Source organism: Bradysia coprophila, assembly GCF_014529535.1.
Source record: "Bradysia coprophila strain Holo2 chromosome X unlocalized genomic scaffold, BU_Bcop_v1 contig_173, whole genome shotgun sequence".
Classification (NCBI taxonomy): Eukaryota; Metazoa; Arthropoda; class Insecta; order Diptera; family Sciaridae; genus Bradysia; species Bradysia coprophila.
Window position 1 is genome coordinate 6,436,950 of NW_023503302.1, and position 23,110 is coordinate 6,460,059.

General features: G+C 35.2%; 2 protein-coding genes across 2 annotated transcripts; both read left to right on the forward strand.

Moving 5' to 3' along the window:
* The first annotated feature begins 1,636 nt into the window (after nucleotides 1-1,636).
* Nucleotides 1,637-3,887, forward strand: LOC119068050 (odorant receptor 82a-like). Its single transcript, XM_037171420.1, has 7 exons — nucleotides 1,637-1,793; nucleotides 2,525-2,643; nucleotides 2,720-2,810; nucleotides 2,880-3,405; nucleotides 3,473-3,562; nucleotides 3,621-3,773; nucleotides 3,837-3,887. Exons 1-7 carry the CDS (start codon nucleotides 1,699-1,701, stop codon nucleotides 3,885-3,887), a joined length of 1,125 nt encoding a protein of 374 aa, XP_037027315.1. The 5' UTR covers nucleotides 1,637-1,698.
* Nucleotides 3,888-15,636: 11,749 nt separating this feature from the next.
* LOC119068370 lies at nucleotides 15,637-21,641 on the forward strand. Its single transcript, XM_037171939.1, has 12 exons — nucleotides 15,637-15,718; nucleotides 15,780-16,203; nucleotides 16,513-16,784; nucleotides 16,843-16,989; nucleotides 17,056-17,208; nucleotides 19,299-19,418; nucleotides 20,195-20,324; nucleotides 20,407-20,609; nucleotides 20,669-20,780; nucleotides 20,843-21,129; nucleotides 21,189-21,344; nucleotides 21,410-21,641. Exons 1-12 carry the CDS (start codon nucleotides 15,652-15,654, stop codon nucleotides 21,553-21,555), a joined length of 2,217 nt encoding a protein of 738 aa, XP_037027834.1. The 5' UTR covers nucleotides 15,637-15,651; the 3' UTR covers nucleotides 21,556-21,641.
* The last annotated feature ends 1,469 nt before the right edge of the window (nucleotides 21,642-23,110 follow it).

The following is a 23,110-nucleotide window of genomic DNA, read 5'->3' on the forward strand; positions in this document are numbered from 1 at the left end:
GAGTCTGTTGGAAATGGTTAACTAAAAAGAACAAGAGCGAAGTTCTTCTCAAGAAAAGCACAAGTTTGTTTATATGGCAACATGTAAAATGTGTCAGTCGAATAATTTCGAAAGAATTTTTTTTGTGTTAATGTTGAGGTTTTGCACATTTTGATCGAAAAATATTTTCTAACTATTTTTAATGGTAGTATTCCATAAATACATGTGTATAAATTCATAATGCATACTTAGATACTACACTACATCCACTTTTCTTTTTTACTTAAAACATTTTCAGTTCTATTCAATGCACTGATCTACGAGTACAGTTATGCAGCTTCGAGTTAGTCCAACCGTGATAAAGAATCCAACCCAGATCTTTCATCTCATTCTTATCATCTTCTTTCTTTCGTTGAATTCAGTTTTCGCTTTCACACTACTATTAGTTCCTCTTCGTTTCAATGCTGTTAAAAATGTGTATGTGCAATTATCCGATTGCAACTGGAGGAAACCTTTGCTTTTAACAACAGAATTAAATCCAAGAAATTTGTCTTCTGGAAAAAAATGCTTGATGGGAGGTTATATTCAAAAAATTATCATTTTGACTTGGTAGAAAAATTTTAATGCGTGCGAATAGTCAAATCCAATGTGAAATGGTTATTCGCACGCGCGTCCGAATAGTCAAATCCAACGTGAAATGGCTATTCGCACGCGCGTGCGAATAGTCTAAAACAGAGTGGAATGGCTATTCGCACGCGCGTCCGAATAGTCAAATACAATGTGAAATGGCTATTCGCACGCGCGTGCGAATAGTCACAGCGTTTAAAAAACGCCCAAATGTATGCTTTCCAGCGAAGCATCAATGCCTCCATTATGCATGCAACCAGTCATTATTATTTGGCAGTTAGTTCAATATTCTTGCTACTAGTAACTTTCCAGACCACATACAATGAAATTTTGGTTTTATCTCTGACAAACATAGTCGAACATTGAAGACACTTTTTTACCTTAGATTGGTAGATATGAAAAAGCAATAAACTAGACTTGACAGGGGTCACGCGAACTACGTAGCAGAAGAAGATATGCAATGTCAAACAACATGTTTTATTGTCAGTCAGGGTCAGGATCAGAATATATTAGTAATCCCAACAATTGGATAACGACTAGGTTATATTCTTGAGCACAACCAAATCGTCTACATTCTTTTATTGTAATTAAGGCAATAATTTCATTCACTTGATATTGGTAGTTACAGTCACGGCCTACAAAATTTTCCAATTAAAATGCTCATACGGTTATTTTGAATGTTTCTGTAGTCTAAAAATTGATTTATTTTAATGTCTAATTTAAATTCAATTTTATTCCATGCATTGGCACCCAAATGATATAGTATTTCTGATATAATTTTGCTGCCAAGAAATTTCGATATTTTAATATTTATGAAAATGGTATAATGATATTCTGTGATAGCGCACAGCCCTTTCAATAATTTCAATGCACTGCTTTTAATCGATTAACTTTATTTTATCACGTGTCGTCCAATTACATAACCAATTATGCTAATGACGCCCAATTTAGTGAGCAGATAAATACTTTGGGTATCTTATATAAGACGTAGCTTCTCATCGTTTAAAATTTATTTCCTTCAGTGTGTTGAACGTGACGTGCAGAGCTAATTATATTCGCAAGTGAATACAAGTGAAAAGAAATTTCGACAAAATGTATGGTTACGACGATCTTTTAAACCCGATAAAACGTAACTTTCAGTTGGGCATGATTAATTTTCTAGATGTTAATTGGAAAGCTAATGTTTGGTAATCTTCTTTATATTATATTTAAGTTATAAAGTGAATTTTGAGATCAGCGAGATGAAACGGTGTCATAGGGTACCATGAAAAGATTTGACTGGACAAATTTTCTTCTTTTTTTGTTTATTTTCGTTAATGATGTTAGAAAACTGACAGACTTTTTGTTCTCTTCGATGAATCGCCGATGAATCTCCGATAAACCAGCGATGAATCTACCTATGGATCTCCAGTGAATTATCGATAAATCTCCGGCGAATCGCCGATGAATCTCCGTTTAATCGCCAATGAATCTATGTTGAATTACCGATGAATCTCCGTTGAATTACTCTGTGAATCGCAGATGCATCTGCCGTGAAGCATCAACAAATCTTTGGTGAATCACCAACGTAATCGTCTTGGTGAAAACTTTTGCGTCACTGCCACTTTCTTATACCATTACAATTGTTCCGTTGGAACAGTTCCTTCCATAGTGAAACTGTTCCACTATGGAATAAGGAGAATTAGAAGGAGGATGTTTGAATCACCAAGAAAGTCGTCCGTTTTTGAGTCAGGATGGTATCATCCAGGGCTCTTCAAGAATAAAGAACATGAACATGAAGACTATTTAGCTATGACAAATTTATAAATGGAGGGATCACTAAATCTGTATTTCACTGTCTGTTTATAGCAGAATGGTCCTAAGTTGGGCCTCTGTAGTCACATCATTTTTATGGCAATTTTCTATTTCTTTCTGCAAGGTCGGCCGCTTCATTATTCTTAATGGGTACACTGGTTTGTGGCACATGCACTTACTTTTGCCGACATGTTACAGTCATTGAAAATATCCAAGACGCTGCAGAAGCTGGTGTAGTTTTTGGTGAATAACGGAAAAATAAAACTATTTGCATTGTCCAAAGGGCAGACATTGCAATTATTTTTTTTTTAAACGACAGGATCCGCATTTGCACTGTACGTGAAATTAATTGTTTCATTGTTGAAACGAAAAGAACTAATTTCCTTTTCAGACAGCATAAGCCAACAATAGTGAGTAGACTTTAGAGACAATTTCTTTTCTAAATTTATTTTCATAAATTTTTTTTATCCCATTTAAAGTTCCCAAAGTCTTAATGAGCATCCAGATATAACCAATGTGTTTGCAAGACATTTTTCTTTAATTACAAAAGTATTTTCCGTTGTGGTATGCCTTCTACCAATACTTTATACAATAACATCGCTGGTCGGAAACGACGAGCCCCGACACCCAATTTTCATGGAATTTCCATTTTTCCCGAGCAAAGGATGGCCCTTTTACCATATTATCTATTTGATGCAAATTATCATTATGGGGGTGGGATGTAATTTAGCGCTTGGTGTTGAGTTTTTAACTTTCTTCTTCATACAATATGTGTGCTGCCGCATTGAGATTTTAGCGCATATGGTAGAACATTGGAATGGCAAACTTGAAGAAAATCATTGTACGGCCAAAAGAAATAATTTGTTGCTTGAAGAAATTGTGCGATATCATTCGTCAGTCAAACGGAATATGGCTGCTATTAAGAGAATTTTTTCGCCGGGATTGATGGCCACTCTGCTAACAAATTCAATGGTCATCTGTATGTGCTTGTTCATCATATCTGTGGTATATATTTATATGCACCGAAAGCCGGTTACCGAAGCGAATGGAAATAATTTCATTTCAATTGCAGAATCCTTTACCGAAAATCTGTTCACACATCGTTTTTGCGTTGACCCAAACATTCATGTACTGCTTTGTTGGAAATCTTTTAAAAAACCAGGTACAGCGAATGCCACTTTCACCTATTTGAACATTTTTCGCAGAATTTTGCCATTTAGAATGACAATTTGGTTGAAAAAGTTATGCTGATCGATTTCTATTATCTGGACGTGCCTGAGAGGAAATCATACATGAATGTCGTTCAAAGCTCGTGCAATCCAATTAAATTGCAATCATATTTCGTAACCGTTGATATGGCTCTGTTCTTCAAAGTAATTGAAATTGTTTTTTGCTTATCGAAAATTGTTTGCACGAATAATTTTTCGCGTTTTCAGGTGGTTAAATTTGCATACTCTGTTTTTTCACTGATGAAAACTAGAATATAGACACTATTGGTCGGTACTTTGAAGGGTGTTCGTTCAGGCTGTGTTATTAACACGGAGATTGGACTAACCACTACTTGATTGAATTAATAATAGCATATGTAGTAAGGACCATTTTATTAGAAACCTTGAAAACCGGAAAGTCTATGGGTTCCCCCCTCAAAAATGTAACTGGCGTTCGAAGCCAAATAATTAGTCTCTTCTCTTGATAGTTTAGATTTTAGACGGGGAGCCTTATGATTTTTTGATTGCAGACGTTCCTGTGAAAATGGTTCTACGGGTCCTACGTCATTCACCTAAAGTGCACGCAACTAAATTTAAATTACAATTATGGGTATGACTTCGTACTACCGCGATAAACTCTCTAAATGACTGTCTTTTTCTAAATCTCTTATTTCTCCAACTTCTCTCATCAAGACGCTCATTTAGAGAGTTTATCACAGTATCTTAATCTGAATTGATCACTGAACCTGGAATCTGACGTCTGACCCGATTTACCTGAACTTTTACTGGTTGATTGAAATAGATACAAAAATTCTGTTAGCAACATCAGCTTGTTCGTTAGACCAACATAATCTATCCTTAAACCTGACCTCAGAAATTAATTCCATTCTCCACCAAACATTTTTTTAAAAATCGGTTGAAAACTACTCCAGTTGTCGTGTTAACAAAAAGCAGAAAAGGCTTCTTCTAAATCTAAATTTCACTGACGTTACCTGTATTGAAACACTAGTGAAACACTCTAAAGCCTTTCGCATTTGTATACCGTGTTGCAAAGAGTCCAAGTGAATGGACCGTGGTGATTCAGTTTTTCAGAATATTAAAGTTAATGTTGTAGAATGTCGTGTCATAATTCGAAACTTGAAACATAAATCACTGACATTATAAGAGTTAATAAACAAACGCAATGAAGAAAAATGAATTACAAATAATTACCGAAAAATAACTCTAAAAAAAACTGTTGGATGCTGAGGTATTCAATGCACAAAGACCGTTCATCATTATATACGAATGAGATAACAATGGACATAATTTTAATGCAAATCAAATTTAAATTATAGTGTGAACTGCTATACAAGCCATTCCATCATCTTTACAAATGAAAATTGCATGCATTATATTTACGACCGTTTTCTTTTCAGCATAGTCCACTATGAATGTAAACAAAATTAACATAATTTCACTGAAAGAAGAATTCTGTGCTTTTTTATGTATCTGTGTCAATTCAACAAACCATGTTCTTATAGTGTTTATTGTGTTTATTTTGAATTATTAATTTTTATAATACTACCCATTGCACTGGTTCAGACAATAGCCGCTTTCAATGAAACAAACAAACAAACGAATACCGGAAGAAATGTCTCTTCGTAACTGAAAGTACTGCTCGATATGAAGAATAAATGTAAAAAAGAGTACTTGCATAAGAAGATGTCCTTTTACCAGGATGTTAATTGGAATATATTAGGGAACAATGACGAAGTAGAAAAGAACTTTTGTTGGTTTTTTTCCGTATATGTTTGATGAATTGAAGAAAAAAATTAGACGAAGGGTACTTTCTCCGATGAAAGCATTTTTAAACGCGATGTACCATTGTAAGTCTTTTTTTCTCATTGAACTCGTACAATTTTTCTATTCAACAATTCAACAACATGATCATTCTGTCAAAAAGTACTGAAAACGAAAATTAAAATGTAAAACTAGCCATTCCCATATGAAAATGGTAATTCTGATAGCAAATAGCTGAACGGAGAATTTTCTTTCTTTTGTAAGCATTTAACAGTCAGCAGAATATCGCGACAAAGAATGTTATTGTTTTCTCCCTGTTTCACACTACACACTTTCTTCCTATAAATAATTAATTGGTTCAAAATTGCGAGCCATAGAATAAACAATTGCAACAAAACATATGTTCAGACTTCTATGATTGTTCAATCATGACACAAAGTTAAATCCTCTGTCAAAGCAAGAGTATATCATGTCCAACTTTCCAGATAAATTCAGGTCAGTTTAGTTCAGACTCAGATGTTTTCAGGTCGACTTGAATTTTCTTTTCAGATCAAGGGATACTCGACCTGTTCCGAGTTTTATTTTATATACATCTCCGATCTGCTGCAGTGGTGCAGTCGTGCTGAGCTTTACGACTTTTATTTTATAAAATTTTGAAAACATCAAAAATGTTTTCATGCTTCGGGCCAAAAATGAGGGTAATTTTTGATTTTTTCTCGAGTTTTCGGCCCTTTGCATGAAAACTCACATGTGCACCTGCTTTGGACGATTGATTTTAGGCACTTTCGCTTGTAAGCCTCACTCCGTTCGGCCTACAATCCGCGAAATTGCCTAAAATCAATCGTGCAAATCAGGTACACAATAGTCATTTGTGTACCTGTTTTGGACGATTGATTTTAGGCAATTTCGCGGATTGTAGGCCGAACGAAGTGAGGCTTACAAGCGAAAGTGCCTTAAATCAACCGTCCCAAACAGGTGCACATGTGAGTTTTCATGCAGAGGGCCGGAAACCCGAGAAAATTCGAAAAATTGCCCTCATTTTCGGCCCCGAAGCATGAAAATGACTATTGGCCGAAGCCAAACCTCCCACAGGGCAAAAGTTCATGAAATACGATGAAAAGAACGAGTTTTGATCCGCATAGAGCCGGAATAAAATTGAAAAGTCCCGTTTATGTTTGATTATTGAACTCGGCTTCGACTCAGACCAACAAAATTCACAGTTTGTTTCTATTTAATTTTTAATTTAGGTAATGCTGTGTTCTGTATCTGTTCTATTTTCACATGGGTTATCAACTAAAATCACAACGAATTAGGAATTACCATCGCACCAAAATTATTATAAATTGAACAGACTTTTTATTGTATAGTTTCACAGTATTGCTGTAGATCAATAAAGCGAATAGCGAATATAATAATCGTTTGTGAATTGAATGTTTAATAACAAAAATGTTTTCATTATTATCAACTTACGAATAAATATCGAGGGACCAAAATTGTAATGACAATGGAGCGCAGAGAATCTGGTTCCGTGAAAAAGAGATAATCAGTTTACCGATTCCTTATGTAGCGATATTTTTTTTAGAGACCCTTCATTTGAACGATAATTTTTGAAAAAGAAAAAATGAAATCTCTTTATCTTCACATATTATTTTCGGTAAATCGGTGCTTCCATAATAGGCAAAACAATAAATAATAAAAATATTACTTCCACCTCAAGTATCACGCATTTTGTGTAATCTTAATTCAAAGCGATTCTGTAATTCCGAAATAATCAAAGGGGATGGTTTCATATCGTCAAACACCAAAATATTTGTGATGGATAAATTCCTCTCTTCGTCGTGCACACGGGATGCGTAAAAGGAAATATTCTACAATTCTTACGCATTGTCTTGTAGTATTCGCAATTTTTGACTTGCATGTTCCGTGGGATAAACAGACATATCGTGTGTAGCAAGTTTTTTCATATTCATTCGACTTATATGAATTCTCATTCACAACATGACACAACCATCGTCGATTTCAGACTTTTTCCTGGACCAATGACTAGCTAAGTATGATTTATCTGTAGTCAACAATCTCATTTAGCCAAATGAATGTTAAAACAAACGACGTAAAAGATTCTGTAACGCACGTGTAAGGTTGCTTTGATAAAAAGAAGCTACACATTCACTTAGCACAGTACCGTTTATCACCTATGAAAGGTTAAAGTTTTGGCGACTATATTTTTGGCTTGCTAAATTAGTATGTGGTGCGGCGTTTTGATAGGAGAAAAAGAGTCAACAGTTCGATAACTACACCGAATGAAGAAGCAGCGATTCGCATCAAGTTTTGTTTTACCTCAAAGAGTTCAAATAACGTTTTTTGATCTTTTACAGACAACGAGCTTATCACTATTACTTTTTTTGATGTAAGCACATGCACCTGATTCCAATCTGTTACTTCATTTGTTTGACAGTGCATTATAAAAAACCGGGTATGGCTAAACTTGTCACTTATTTTTTGTCGTAGTTCTCTGTAACAGATCGAGGGCTACAGTCATAATGTGTGAGTACATCACCATAATAACAATCAAAATTCATTAGTTGATTGAGACCTTGCGAGCCCTAAAAACCGGTTCAGTCAATTTGTCTGAATGTATTTCCAATTTTATAACTTCTGCCATATTTTTCTCATTGTCGATCGGATTATGTGAATTTTTAATAAGTTCCCATTCCCATTCCCAATAAAAAAAATTATTTTATGCAATAAGTGTACGAAATAAACATAAAAAAGAACGTAACGCTGACGACGTTTAATGCGAATAAACGGGCAAAAATCTTTAACTGTTTTGATGCGAAGACACATACAATCCCTGCGGTTATTAGTTACATATTAAGTGCAAATGGTGATACACATAATGTCAAACGCAAGAAATAAATTTTCAATTTTATGTTTTGTGAAGCATGTATCGTTAACATTACGTTATTGGTTGCATAATTCGTTTTTGTGTTTTAAAACCATTCCGTTAGTATATATCGGTGAACAACAAAGCCTCCCCTAAGTAAAATTACTTTTTTTTCCTGTGTGTATCTCTGTTTGTACAAGTATCTAATATTATCCTTAATGTAAGCAGTTTAGTATCATCATCCTCATCCCTGTATTATACAAGGATTGAGCCCGTCGACGTTTTACATTTTTATTTTTTTATGATTAGCTCACGTATAGCTACTGAGAAATTTGTTATTTTATTTTTCTTCTTCTTCTTCTACTTCTCCTACTTTCAATACGTTTCCATTTTGCTGTAATTTTTATTTTTTATTTTTCATCGATGTATTATGCTAATTTCTTTCATCTCATAAATTTTAATCTACTTTATCGCTGGATTTCAAGTACATAATAATGTAATATACATTTTTACGAACGATAAAAATTATGAATATTTTATGTTTATTTATTTTTAATATATAATTTTGATTAAATATTGATTCAGTTCAATATTTATTAATAAATGTGTGTGCGGTGTGTGTACGATTTTTAACATTCTTGATGGATATAGAAGTGTTGACAGGAACGGTGAATAAATTACGTTGCTGTTTCGACGGAATATATGAAATCCTTCTTGCCAGCGTTAATGTTCTTTTACACAATACACACGAGACCTGTTCTCTTTTCCATTAATTTTAAATTTTAATTTTTGTTTTTTCGTTGTGCCTTCCTTCATACTGTTCCAAAGGTGTCCAATACAATGTCGAAACCGAACATCCCTAACGTTGTTACAGCACAGATAGGAATATGGAATATAGGTCTTAATCTATTAAGGGATTAATTGTACAAAACCGAATCCTTTTTGGAATTAAAAATTGATTTATTTTCGGTTATCGGTATCGAGACCCGAGTTCAGAATCCAAAACACTTTCAGATGTGGTGACATCTGTTATTTACATCTTTGGGTCTTTTTTTAGAAATAAGAAATATTAAGGTGCCTGACCATGATTTGATATCCAAGGGTAATGGCTATCTTTATTTTAAAGATTGAACATTTGTCTTCGTAATTAATCAATATTTAAAGATTTTCTTTTAATAAGTTTAATATTTTAATTGGATCGAGATTTGCGTTATGGTGTCCGTGATTTGCGGTATTTTATATTAAATTCCATAGAGTCCGACATTTTGAGGTATTTTAAAACGTCATACAAATCATACCGCAAATCAAAGTCCAAGAGAATCGTGATTTGCGGTATAATGACCTTGTGGTGATCACAGTGTGCCAACGAATTGGATTGAATCTAGTAGACCGTGCATTCGTCTATATATACCGTGTATTTACTCTGAATAAAGTCATTCGATATTCGGCTTCGGCCGAGAACACAGCAGCGTGTTTCATTCCTTGTAGATAGATTTCTCTCTCTACAACATTAAATGTTTTTATTTGCAATCGACGATCTGCTACACTGCTACAATCTGTTCTTTCTCCCGGCTTACCTTCAACGTCTACGTGTTTAAGAGACGGAAGCCTGTAAACTGGTGATATCAGGAGATATCACATCTTTCATAAAAAAACGGTGCGACGTGTAAGGTAAGTGAGGTAGCAGTTTTTGAACTTTGGTTATCAATATCTCCGGATGATTTCGATGAAGCTAAGTTGTTCTTTCGTCAGAATTTAATCTGTTTCCATTCCGTAGAATATCAGAAATATTTCCAATTAATTAATTTTTATTGTATAAAAATGATTTCAAGGTAGCACTGTTTTTGATGCAGAAGCTGACCAGGAAAAAACGCAGGGACTAAAAGAAGGAACATAGTGCGGAACCAAATGACTCCGTGGCTCTCGACAGTGGCTCCGTGCCTCGGCCCGAGTGGCCCAGTATCTTGGGCCCCAAACATATTTCCGTGAAATGTAAAATTTTTGTAGGTGTATACAAATTTATTACAAACATCTGTCTGCGGCGCTTCTTCTTCCCTTACAATTTCTTTATATGGTAAGCAACCGTGAAGTGTCCTAATGGAAAGTTGATATTAAGATGTCCGTGTAAATTTATATGAAAGAAAAACGATAGGACAACCTCACGGTTCATAAAACCGTGAGTTGTCGTAATGACGTTTGTATATGGGACGAAGTAACGGTTCATTGAACTTGTATGAAATAGGACAACTCACGGTTCATATAGGACAACTCTTATATTACTTACAAACTTTAACACATTGAAGGAGCCGAGTAATACCTCCAAATAATTAATAAGTTAAGTATAAATCTTTGCAATATCATTTGAAATGCTAGCTAAATCCGCATTCATCAACAGAAACAAAGTTAAAAGTTATAGCATTGGGATACTAGACACTTCACAGTTGCTTACCTCAGTTTACATTTGAAAATTTTCTCATTCGGTAGGATTCTAAGCCACAATTTCTCTCAGAAAAATCATTAAATGAATTTAAAAAAATATCGCTCGCTCCGCTCGCGTTTTAATATAAGTGCCTTGACGTCACTGAAGGTGTTCTAGTTAGTATTTGTCTTGTCAACAGTAGTGTCGAATCCAAAAAAAAATCTCGCTCGCTACGCTCGCGTAGCAAACGACACTTCAATCAAATGAAGCGATGATCATAATGACTTCAAAAATTAGTGCTTCTAAAACAGAGAAAATAGTGCCCCAATCACGCATTGGCTCCGCACGGAAAAATCCTTTTTTTAGTCCCTGAAAAAACGTGTGTTTCTATAGCTGACCATGTCTGTTGCAGTACAACCACTACAAAATTAAAAATTTTATTACATTTTTTGCAATAATTTCACATTACTCGACACATTTTCACTCTTATTTCACTGATATTAACCATTTTCAATGATAAAAACGAATAAAAACATATAATATCAACGAATTTCAATCAAATCATTTTGTACACAACAAAGCACATGGATGGTGAATTTGTCACATGAAGAAAAATGTACGGAATTTCGTGTGGTCAACTACACAAACATGGCATATTTTGGATGTAGTGTTTTGACCACCATGTAATTAATCAAATATTATCACTTTTGACGTTATCAATATCATTTTCTGAACTATTTACTACCGCAAAACACCAAAACATTGTCCATTAATAAATATTTTTCAATAAACACCCTAATTTATGCCACACCGATCTTACGGTTTTTCTAAAGAAATGTACAATTTTTTACTGAGATTGTGCACTGGTTTCATTTTAAGTTTATATCAAATAAGCTAAACATAATACTCCCATGATTTTCATGACAAAATTAATCTTTAGGCTCTGAAGATTAATTAGATCGTTAATTTGCGTAACTTGTAATTATTTTCCAAAACTCATAAAATATGTAACCGGTCAGTTACTCCTGCACGGTCAGCTACAACATCACTTACCTTATGTGATTTTTTGCTATTCGTACTGGAAGAGTGAAATCTTTTTGAAGATTTCTTTTCTTGAAAGTTAGAATCAATGCCGATTTATCATGAAAGAAATTTTTTGGCTGAGTGGAAATGGGGTCGTGTTTTCCCAAAAATGTCCGAAAAAATTCTTTAACTTTGGAGCCGTTTTCAATAAAAATTGTCAATCAAGTAAATAAAATGGCTGTAAAAACCACTCAAGTGCTTCGTATTTTAGCCAGTCAGGATTCATCCAGCCTGAGCTATAGCTACCTCTATTACTATTTTAGGAGAATCATGTTTTTGAAAATTTTTCCAGGCAATTTAGAGCTAACTTTTTATAAATTTAAGGTATGATTTTATCGATTCACATCTGGTCCTATAACCTTTTCGAACTTCGGACATATATGTGATTCAACAGGGAAATAGGAAATAGGGAAATCAAACACTGTTTTTATGAAAGTATAGTAAAAATATCCACTGTTAACGTTTTAACGAAATCGACTTACCAATTTTACTCTATATATTCAGCATTCATCTCCCTGTCAGTTCATATTCGTTTCTTGTTGCTTCCACGAAATATTCTCCATGCTATTGATTGCACGAAACGAAAAGGACTCCCTAATTATCTTCAAATCCCTTCTGAATAACGTCAATCAGATATATTTATATGCGTAGGCTCCTGAATCATCTCGTACTGACTTGATGAGAAATCAATCGATAAAACACCACGAAAGGTTTGTTTAATACGAAACTCACTCACCACATACTGAATCTTCATTGGAATGTAAAGCTTCTTTAACTAAACTTTGGGAAACAGCGAATCCATGACCGAATCGATAATCTTCAACTAATTATAAAACCAAAACGAATCGAATAAAATGAGAAATGTTTGTGTTCATTTTGATTATTGTTCTGGTGGCTACATTTTTATGTGTAAAACAAATGGTATACAATTCACGATTGTTCAGTCGTCAAAAATGAAGGGTTCCGCAATCAAACTTTGAGTGGTTATAGTGTGCTTACTGAAAATTTCTTTTCCCAATGTGATGGTGCACATGATTCACATTTTCTCTTACCCCAAAACAATATTGAAATATTCCGTCTCCTGCTCCATACTCGTAAAATAGTAAAATTATGATATTGTCAGTGATATTTATATTATAAATGCCATTATTTCTCATATTTCTTTTATTTTGCGAAAAGAACTTGACATGACAGCACAATTGTGATGTATTTTTATTAGACTTTTTTCCCAATTGCTGTGCTGGAACACTTCGCTTCGATAATTATTGTGATTTTTGGCAATCACGAGAATTCATTGCTCGAAATGTTATAAGAAATGCGATGATAGGTTTTATGAAGTTGATGTTGTATAAGAAGGGTGATATCTGGATTCTGTACACATGTCAATTAATAATGTAATATAGAAACATCCAAGCATGTCGGAGAACATTGTTTGGTAGATTTTTATAATCGGAAACGGAATTAGCCATCCACCAGGGACTATTTTTGTTAAAACATTTTCCCCTATTTTCCCAAATTTTTCAACATTTTCCATAAAAAAATATTGGGAAAAATTTATCAAAAATAGTCTCTGACATCCAATGAAACGATTTTCATGATATGAACTGCGTTCTTTTCTTCATTTCAATAATCGTGTCTTTCAGGTTATATCCTGCACATAAGGGACATTCCATGGTTGGTTGCTATAAAATTAAACTTTTTGTTTTCTCCTTCTTGATTCATCTTAACTTAAGGTAAGTGAGGTAGTAGCTGACCGGCTAAGCAATTTTTAGGCTCTAAAGATTAATTAGAACGTTAATTTGCGTATTTTAACTTGTAATTATTTTCCAAAACTCATAAAATATGTAACCGGTCAGTTACTCTTGCACGGTCAGCTACTACATCACTTACCTTTCAAACCGAAAAAACATTGGAAAAAACGATATAAAGTTGTTTTCTTCATCAACAAGTGACAGTTGGTTGTGTTACATTTTTGTGACATTTCAGTATAAGGGCAGATTCCGCCAATAACGGTCTGTTGCGATACCTTTTTTAAGACTGAAAACTGTAGTTTCAAGAAAAAATTGTAGTTTCAGGCATTAGACTGGTCCTTTCTCTATTGCCTCAAATTGATAAAAATTTAACTGGTCATACGAAGCTATTACAATTGGCGGAGGTCTGCATTTTCAAACCCATATTCTATGGCGATCTCCGCTATCAAAATTTTTTCTCCGCCAATAACGGATTTGTTCCATAGTTTTTCACGCTCTATCGTCTCCAGTAAGTTTTATTCGTTCACCCTAGAAACTCAGGCGTCCACTGATAGACGATTTTACAGATTTTGAAAATTTACCATCAGAGAACCGCCGAGTTATGTGGGAGGACATCTAAAACTTCCGGGGATGGAAAGAGGCGGAGAAAAAATTTTGATAGCGGAGAATTGCCGAGGCTCTAAAGTTCCAATTCAAACAAAAATGCCCATAAGTTAATTATTTCCTGATTTTTTTTTTTTTGGAAATGCAGTTAACACCAAAAGAAAAAAATGACGAATTATTATAAGAAATGTCATAATTAACGTAGGAAAGCGCTTCTCATCAACACACTTCAAGCATGAGGGATATTCTAAATAGTGTACTGCAAAACACTACAAAACAGTACTCGAATTGACAGCTGTCAACTATGATCGTTTGATTGAAGTGCGTTGTTCTCGGTCAATTTCAATTATGCACTTAGCGTTGTGAGGGCTTAGTTTTCCTAGAAAAACTCTGGAGGCTTGAAGACCACGCTTGTAACAGGAGTCCTGTTACAGGACTTTATGTTTCACCAAGGGGAAATATCGTTAAACTATTTCGACAATCTCCTTACGTCTTTAAAACTTTAAGAGTCCCATCTCACACTACCTTCCAAAGACAAACACAATTTTGAGAAGAGAGAGAATATTGTCGGAGATATTCAAAAATTTCCACTTAGCATGGAATATCCCATATATACAAGATACTTCACAAAGTACTCCGTTAATGGAATCTTCTCCAACTTTGATTATATGAGACTATTTACGATGAATTAAATACCTCTGCAACCTGCTTACATGCTTAACCTGATAAAATTCACATTAATTGGATGACCGAATCCGGGTGAATCACCCATTTTAAACTTTGTTGACTTTGACGTTTAACCTGGTACGGACGCCTATCATTATCGATAACAACTTATGTTCAGAAAAAATTGAAGTAAAATGTATAAAATTAATCTCTTGAAAATTATTAGGTCAATTGAAGTAATAGATCCAAAAGTCAAATTACTGATATGTTTATCGTCTGTCAAAGGATCCCCATATAAGGTAAATCCTATATTTTCTTGATTAAAATCGGATTTGCTCAGTTAAAAAATCCGATTTTAATCAAGAAAATTTACGTAACAAGCTCATACAAAACCAACATACGTAAATCCTATATCCTAATCTAATCAATATCTCGCCACATAACGTGGGATAGTTTCAAGTTTCTCAGTTTTCTACAGTAAATGCAAATTTTAACGTTAGCGGTGTAAATTAATTTAATTAAGAATTCCACTGAAGTACTTGAAAAGTACTTAAGAAAGTCAATATTTAGCTGGTATTCTGATGTACACTTGTAATCATTTGTGCATTTAAAATAAAAATGAATTCATTGTAATCGCAAATGAAGTTAAATAAGACACAGACAACTTACAAAAAAAGTCGTCAATTTACTTAATTTATGTGAGTCATTCGGTGTTATTTATGGGACACATGGTTCCTCATAGAATAATCGGATACGACCTATTAAACAAACGATAGTACGAAACAGGGTTAATGATATGAAATTCACCTCAAGAACGTAGCCGAATTCGTTTTGCCACTTCATTTTGTACACACAATGCAGTTAGGTCGTACTACGCTATTCTATCAGTCATTTTTAGTTGTTCTTTCGACATTGATTCCAAGTACATATCCTAATGATATTGTTACCGAAAAGATGCTGAATAATTTTACAAATTACTACAGCTATTTCCAACCAGTGTATGTCACATGAACGGTGCCCCGAACCACACGATTCACATTCTAAATGTTGCACCGAATTAACGAGAAATGCAGCATCTACAATTCCAGCATTTGTGGAAATGGTTACGGAAAAGTCGAAAACTATAACCACCACCCAACGACGCCCAACGAAGACGACGACGCTTCGAACAGCAAAGTTTTCATTAAAAGTAAATACAACAATCATCAGTTGTGGCAGACAAATGTTAGACAATAATAAAATTGTTGGCGGAAGTGAAACGAAGTTTGGGGAATTTCCTTGGATGGCTGTGCTGCTTTATTCAAAGTACAATCACAATGTATGTGCTGGATCAGTTATTCAGAGAAAATTTATCCTGACAGCTGCTCATTGCTTGGTTGGACGAGCTTTGTTTATTATAGGAAAGCCGTAAGTTTTGTTGTCGAAATTTTTTCTTATTCGTATAGCACCCCAAGAAAATGATTCATTTACTCAGAGCGCTGCAAGTAATAGTAGATTGCAGCAGTGCTCATGTAAACATTGGTGCGATTAACGTTATTGTTTGGTCATTGTTATTGAGATTGCCGTCGGCATTCGTCTAAATAAAAATAACAGACAGCAGTTCACCAGTGTAATTATGGGTTCTTTTGATCCGCTATATACTGAAATAGAAAGCACGGAAAAGGGCCACAGTTTATTTTTCTAGTCGCTGTCGGTAAGAGATGATAATTGTTTCAGCTACAAAGTGCGTCTGGGCGAATATGATCTAACCACCGATCCAGATTGTATGACCAATTTCTGTGCACCCAATGCCGTTGATATTCAAATTTCAAGAACATATCCACACCCAAAGTACCAATCAAAAGCTAAAAGCAGTTTTGACATCGGCCTCGTTAAATTGGTGGATGAAATCGTGTACAATGATTACATTCAACCCATTTGTTTTGATAAAACTGTGAATTTTGTCGGCGAATGGTTCTATGTGGCAGGATGGGGTAGGACAGAACAAGGTAAAAACTGTCCGGTATGTTAGCTGTATTAGTGGTGAAATAGTAAAATGAGTTTTAGATTTGAGTAGTAATCGTTTACTAAAAGCTTCTATTCACTATGCGAATATAACGAGATGCCAGCAAGCTTATAATTCAATCAACGTTAGAGACGACCAAATATGTGCTGGTGGTGATAACGGAATAGACTCTTGTAGTGGAGATAGTGGTAATAATTTAATTACTCATCTTGTAATGTAAGCGGAAAATCAATTGATCTGTTTATTCTGATAAGGTGGTCCCCTAATGTTGCTAAAAAATAGCATTTGGTCGGTTGTTGGCATTGTATCGAAAGGGCCCAGCAATTGCGGAAAGAACAATTATCCCGCTTTGTACACAAGAATTGACACGCATTTGAAATGGTTGCAGAGAAAAATGTTATCAGCATAAATTGATCGGATCGTTAAAATTTCAATGTCCATTTTATACTATTCGTAATTTTGCAATTTTATGGAGGGGAAAAACCAGATAATCCAGAAATGCATGAATGGCATTGATAATTTATGTTTTGTTTTTAAAAGTCGTTATACGTTATAATCGCATAAGCGCTGGTGATATAAAACAAATCAATTCAATTAATAAAGAAATTTTTTGTGTCCAGAGCTGAATTCAGACGCATTTTCATTTTACCAAACATTGTGTGTGGACTGTGAATGTGGTCGGGAAATTCAATTTCCTGCGTATCTGAATAGTTATTTGTGCAACGACGCTGCGAAACGAGAACTTATTCACACGATATGCTTTGTCACGTACGGACTCGAGTGGCAATTTACACATCTAGTGTCTGAAAGCATTTGTCACTCGCTGGCATAACTATTGGTGGATTGTCTATAGGTTCTTCTTTGTACATTGCGGAAATTTTATCCCTTTGGACTCCGACTACAGGCAAACCTTCCATCGGTATATATAGTCTATTACATCGTTTGATTAATGGAAATTTAGGAAAATCATTTTCATACCTTTGGCATAAATTTCGGAATTTTTCTCGTAGTTTAAGTTGTATACGCATCTGTTGTGGACGGTTTATTTTGGGAATTTTCGCTTGTCGCCCTCACGTCGTTCGGGCTACAACACGCAAAATTGCTTAAAATATACCGTCCACAACAGATACGTAATAACTATGGAGAACGGTTCATAAATTGCGGAAAGCACATTAAATGTATTAAGCTTTCAAAAAGACCGAAAAGACTTTAGACCATAGACTTAAGTACTGAGAAGGATATTTTCAAATACACTGAAGTTTATGGTGCTTTGACACCTACGATATTTTTATTATTGTTTGAAGCATGCGTAGACTAAAATATTTCTATCAAAATAGGCCCTGGCATCTAAAAAAATACGAAATAATTTTCGAAATAAATATGCAAAATTACTAATCTGGAATTTGTCAAAACTTGATATTCAATGAATGACGCACATCCATATCGTGTGTATGATGACAGCAAAGAAATATAACTAGTTACACCCGTCAAAAATAGGTGAGCAATTTGTTTATACATACTGTCAAACTTAACTGACACTTGTAAGTCACATGATCAATTTCAAATATTTTGCATGCTCCTTTAATTGTTGCCCCTTATAGCTGAGGTAAGCTTGTTTTGACATTTTTTGATGTCTCGAATATATGCCGCGCAGAGGGAGCTATAATTGCATCCAATGACATTGCTATTTTACACGCAGATCTCCGCATTAATGAAAATCACCGCGAATGTCATGACGTTATGAATATTTTCTAGCTTCATGACTTTGCGGTAATTTTCATTGTTGCGAGTAATAGTATTTTACATGCTACATGCGTCGAAAACCGTACTTTTCATGTTTGAAGCCTCGGATCAACAAAACTCATACGAAAACTCTACTTTTCATCTTTTTATCCTTAGTCATGTAAAATACTATTACATGATCAGGGATAAAAAGATGAAAAGTAGAGTTTTCGTGTAAATATTGTTGATCGAAGGTGTAGTCGAGGTCAATAAACACACGAAAACTAGACGTTTCATTTTTATCCCGAGTTATGTAATGGATTTTACATGCTGAGGGCGTCGAAAGTAGTTAATAATTTACGGTCTAAACTTTCCCACTAAACAAAATGAAAAATAATCGTCCTTTTTAGATTAGATGAAATACAAATTTACGTTTACCCTACCACAATTCCATAATAACAAAAATCTCTAAACAAAATGACCAGAACATATTTCATTCACTTTGATACTCTATGCGACCCTGATCAACGACAACACTTTTTCAATGTATCATATTTCTTCCGAGCTTGTGCACCGCTAATGTAGATTTCTGTGTTTTAACTTGAACTTGAAGTAAACAATAAAATAATCTTCGAATTTAGTTGCTGGTTGACTGTCAGACAATGATCAGCCATTGCATTTATCGAAACGTTAGTTGTTAATTAGCAGCGCATCCGATTGCAATTAGCAATTGTTGTGTACAAAAATCGAATACGCTGTGTCCGTTATAAATAATTATTTACCGAAAGAAAACTAGTTTTTTGCATTAAACTTATCAGAATGAGTGTTAACAGAATGTTTAGCTTTATTAGTGTAATTTTAATTGTTTCTTTTATCAGCTGTGCATTCAGTCAGTGTAAGTATTCTATTCTGTTGGCCAGCATTTGTTCTATATGGGTGACCTTTTCGTATTCTTTTGTATGTTTATCACATTAATGTGGAGAAAGTCCAGGCAACTCGAATCTCTCAAACCAAATGAAGTTGACATTCAAAATCACAAAGGAATGATTATCATAGAATTGTACATATCGTGTCATATTATAGTGAAACGTTATAATACGATAAGTTACGATTTCAGAATGACAAACACCACTCAAACCCCAAATTCCACTTTCCACCAAGTGAATTTATTTGAACAGACAGTATTGCTGTTTAATCTTTCACATACAGCAAGAATATCCACGGACAAAAAAGTTTCGAAAAACTCAGCTGTTGCAGGCAACTTTGTCTCCAGGTAATCTACAATAGCTGCCACAGCTGTAGCGCCCCATACAAAAAATACAGCTGCGGCAGATAATGTAGATTACCTGGAGACAAAGTTACCTGCGACGGGTGAGTTTTTCGAAACTTTTTTGTCAGTGCCAGTAGTTCTGCTGTTGGATCTATTACTTCATTTGATCTAAGAATTCTAAAGAAATTGATTCAAAATCTATAACTTCATTTAAAAAAACAGCATTCGTTAGGAATTGTTGTTTGTTCCTAAAATCCTTTTCGATAACAGATGATTAACATTTCGTTCAAAGTAATTTCTCCTTCTTCACCTCTGGACTAGCCGTGCCAATCAATGCCATAAATTGTACAATTCCAATTTTTTTGGTTGGATGTTTAACCAAATGTCTTCTTTCTCAATAGCATGTTCACCTTCAACAACTTGTATGTCAATTTATGATTGTCCACCGATTCTCAACACAATCCAACAGACAATATCTGCTAGCCAGGCAGAGAGTTTGAGACGTTTAGCATGCACATCCGGGGCCGGAAGGTATAGTGACTTAGACAATAGAGATGAGATTTCCTCGTTTTTGTTTGCCTTTGCCGTTAATGACAGTCAAATAATCAAATAGGTATCCGTATGTCTGCTGCCCTCAAGAAACATCGACAGCTTATGTACCCCAACGCTCAATTACTCGTCCATCAAATGGCCGGGGAAATGTACTACCTGGTAAAGGAACGTGTGGTGTCGAATCCTTCGGCGAAAGAGTATATGGTGGTCGATCTACCGCACTGGATGAGTTTCCATGGATGGCATTGTTGGAATACTCAAAACGTAATTTCGACCAAATTTTCTTGTACGAAAGATTTTTCATTTACAAACTTCTACTGCAGCCAATAGTCCTGTTCGCACCATCAGCTGTGGAGGTGTGCTAATCAATCAAAGATATGTACTTACAGCGGCACATTGTTTGGTTGGTGAAATCGAAAGAAAAATTGGAAAATTGTTGGTGTATACAAACATGTGTTGCCAGAGGACATTTGACTAAATTCCTACGATTCTTACAGGATTAACGTGCGATTAGGTGAATATGACATAACGACTACCACCGACTGTATCAAATCGGATTGCGCTGATCCCGTTCAGAACATGGGCATCGAGGAGATAATTGCTCATCCTAGTTACAACGAAAGAAATCGGAATAAAACGAACGACATAGGATTGGTGCGACTGGCTGAAGACGTTTTTTATTCGGATTTCGTTAAGCCCATCTGCCTCCCATCAACAGTAGGAGCAACCAGATCGGCAACCATGGCTTCGCTACAAGTAGCAGGATGGGGCAGAACGTTGGAGAGTAAGTTAAATCGATGCACAGAACGGATGTACGGATGATGAATTTGTTTCCCTTGAAAGGTCGACAGAGCAACACTAAACAAAAGCTGGAATTGCCGATTTTCGATCATTTACAGTGTCAAGAGAAATTTGCAACTGCTAACACGTTCATTGATGATTCGCAACTCTGTGCGGGAGGCATCTACACACAAGATGCTTGCGATGGGGATTCAGGAGGTCAGTTTTTCGAATAGATTTGCGGCTCGTTTTTCCAAACGTGATGTTGTCATCCTCGAATTTAGGTCCACTGATGAAATTCACGGACAACTATTGGATCGTCGAAGGTATCGTGTCTTTTGGTCGAGCATGTGGATTAGAAGGTTGGCCAGGTGTTTATACTAGAGTGTCAAGCTTTGAGGATTGGATTGAGAATAACATGAGACCATAGGTCGGTGCCGTATGAAATAATTTATTTTACTTGAGTGTTAATTATGGTCAATTTTCGAATAATTAAAGTTCAACTTTGCGCGAAAATGTTCAAACTTATTGTTATCGATGTGTAGCTAAATATCTATACGATCAATCGTTGCATTGTTGCTGGAAATGAAGAGGTTAAATTCGTATAAGTCGAGGCTACTGTTATTTGCTTTATTGACTGCCCCATGCGAAAGTTCACCATTCCGTTTTTGTACGAGACTTCCTTTGTGATGATCAACTTTCGCACGGAGCAGGCAATAAACCACAATATATTGTATGCTGCTAAGTCAGTCCTTCATTCGGCAACCACTGCGGGATACTCGCACTCACTTGAGTGTTTTTTGGTCAACTTACTTCTGTAACGGTTTTTTGTATCGTTGTATACCTCGTGAAGACAGTAACCGCAGTTTGGTGCTCAAACACTTGTGAGTTTGCCTTTATCACAAAATCGTTACCTGATGTAATGAATTACTTTCACATATTTTTGTCATCATTGTCGACAATCAATGACCAGCCGTTTCTGATGACTCAAATTCATCTAATTAAGTCGCAACAACTTTTAGCTTTTAGCAGTTAATACGAAATGTGTTCCCCTCTACATAAATAAAAATTGAGAATCAATTGAGCAGTTTTATTTTATATCAATGAATGCCGACGAACCAGTGCCATTAAACGTTTTATAGAAGTTTTTCATTAGAAAAATGGTGTTAATTGATTAGATCTTCATTAGTTGTTTGGTTTTTAGCACGTCGAAACCACGTTTTCTGAATAACAAAAAAGGCAAATGATATTCTCAGCAGGCAGGGTACGAATTCACTGAGACAATAAAAAATTTATAAAAACCCTGATTCTCGATAATGAGCCTGAATTTGATTATACTCTTGCTCGATTTTTCACTGACTCTTGCGATGAAATTAACGTAGAACGAATAAAACCTCGGATAAAGTTGAAAAAAGAAATTGTGATTTTCGACCGCACCATTCAGTGCACTAGAAGTCCGGACATCTAAACTACTCCCACGGAGTAGGTGCTGGAAAACTTATTGGGATTGTAATCAGTAGAAATTGTAGTTCTATTAGAAATGGCACAACTAACTGGTCCCATGGGTGTAAGGGAAGCTGGTGGAAACTTCCTGTAGATTCATTGGTGGTAATTAGTCGTAGTGATAGAGGGACATGCACAGAATTTTTTAACGGTCTTTGCGCTGTACAAACGCACACAACGGTTCAAAGATGAAAATTTAGTGTCAGAGTTAAATTTGAAGAGGCTTAAAGTAATCTTTTGATAATCAGGGAGGCTTTAAGAGTCAATTTGCCAAAACTTCGAACAAGTTGCATAAAACAGGAAAACAAGCCATCGGCGATTTTTGGAGGGTATACGGTAGTTGAATCAGGAGCCGCGGTAGGTTTATGGTGTCATGGATAGTAGAGATCACTACCTATCCAACGACACCCATATCTTCCAAGTCTATCATTGTAATTTTTGAAACACTCTCCAAAAGTTGGAATTTCACCCCCCCCCCCCCT

Coding starts and splice junctions, on each gene's coding strand:
- LOC119068370 (XM_037171939.1), top strand. CDS start 15,652: ATGCAGTTAGGTCGTACTACGCTATTCTATCAGTCATTTTTAGTTGTT. Junction 16,204..16,512: donor TTGTTTATTATAGGAAAGCC/GTAAGTTTTGTT, acceptor TAATTGTTTCAG/CTACAAAGTGCGTCTGGGCG. Junction 21,345..21,409: donor TTGCGATGGGGATTCAGGAG/GTCAGTTTTTCG, acceptor CCTCGAATTTAG/GTCCACTGATGAAATTCACG.
- LOC119068050 (XM_037171420.1), top strand. CDS start 1,699: ATGTATGGTTACGACGATCTTTTAAACCCGATAAAACGTAACTTTCAG. Junction 2,644..2,719: donor AGAAGCTGGTGTAGTTTTTG/GTGAATAACGGA, acceptor TTTAAACGACAG/GATCCGCATTTGCACTGTAC. Junction 3,774..3,836: donor ATATGGCTCTGTTCTTCAAA/GTAATTGAAATT, acceptor TCGCGTTTTCAG/GTGGTTAAATTTGCATACTC.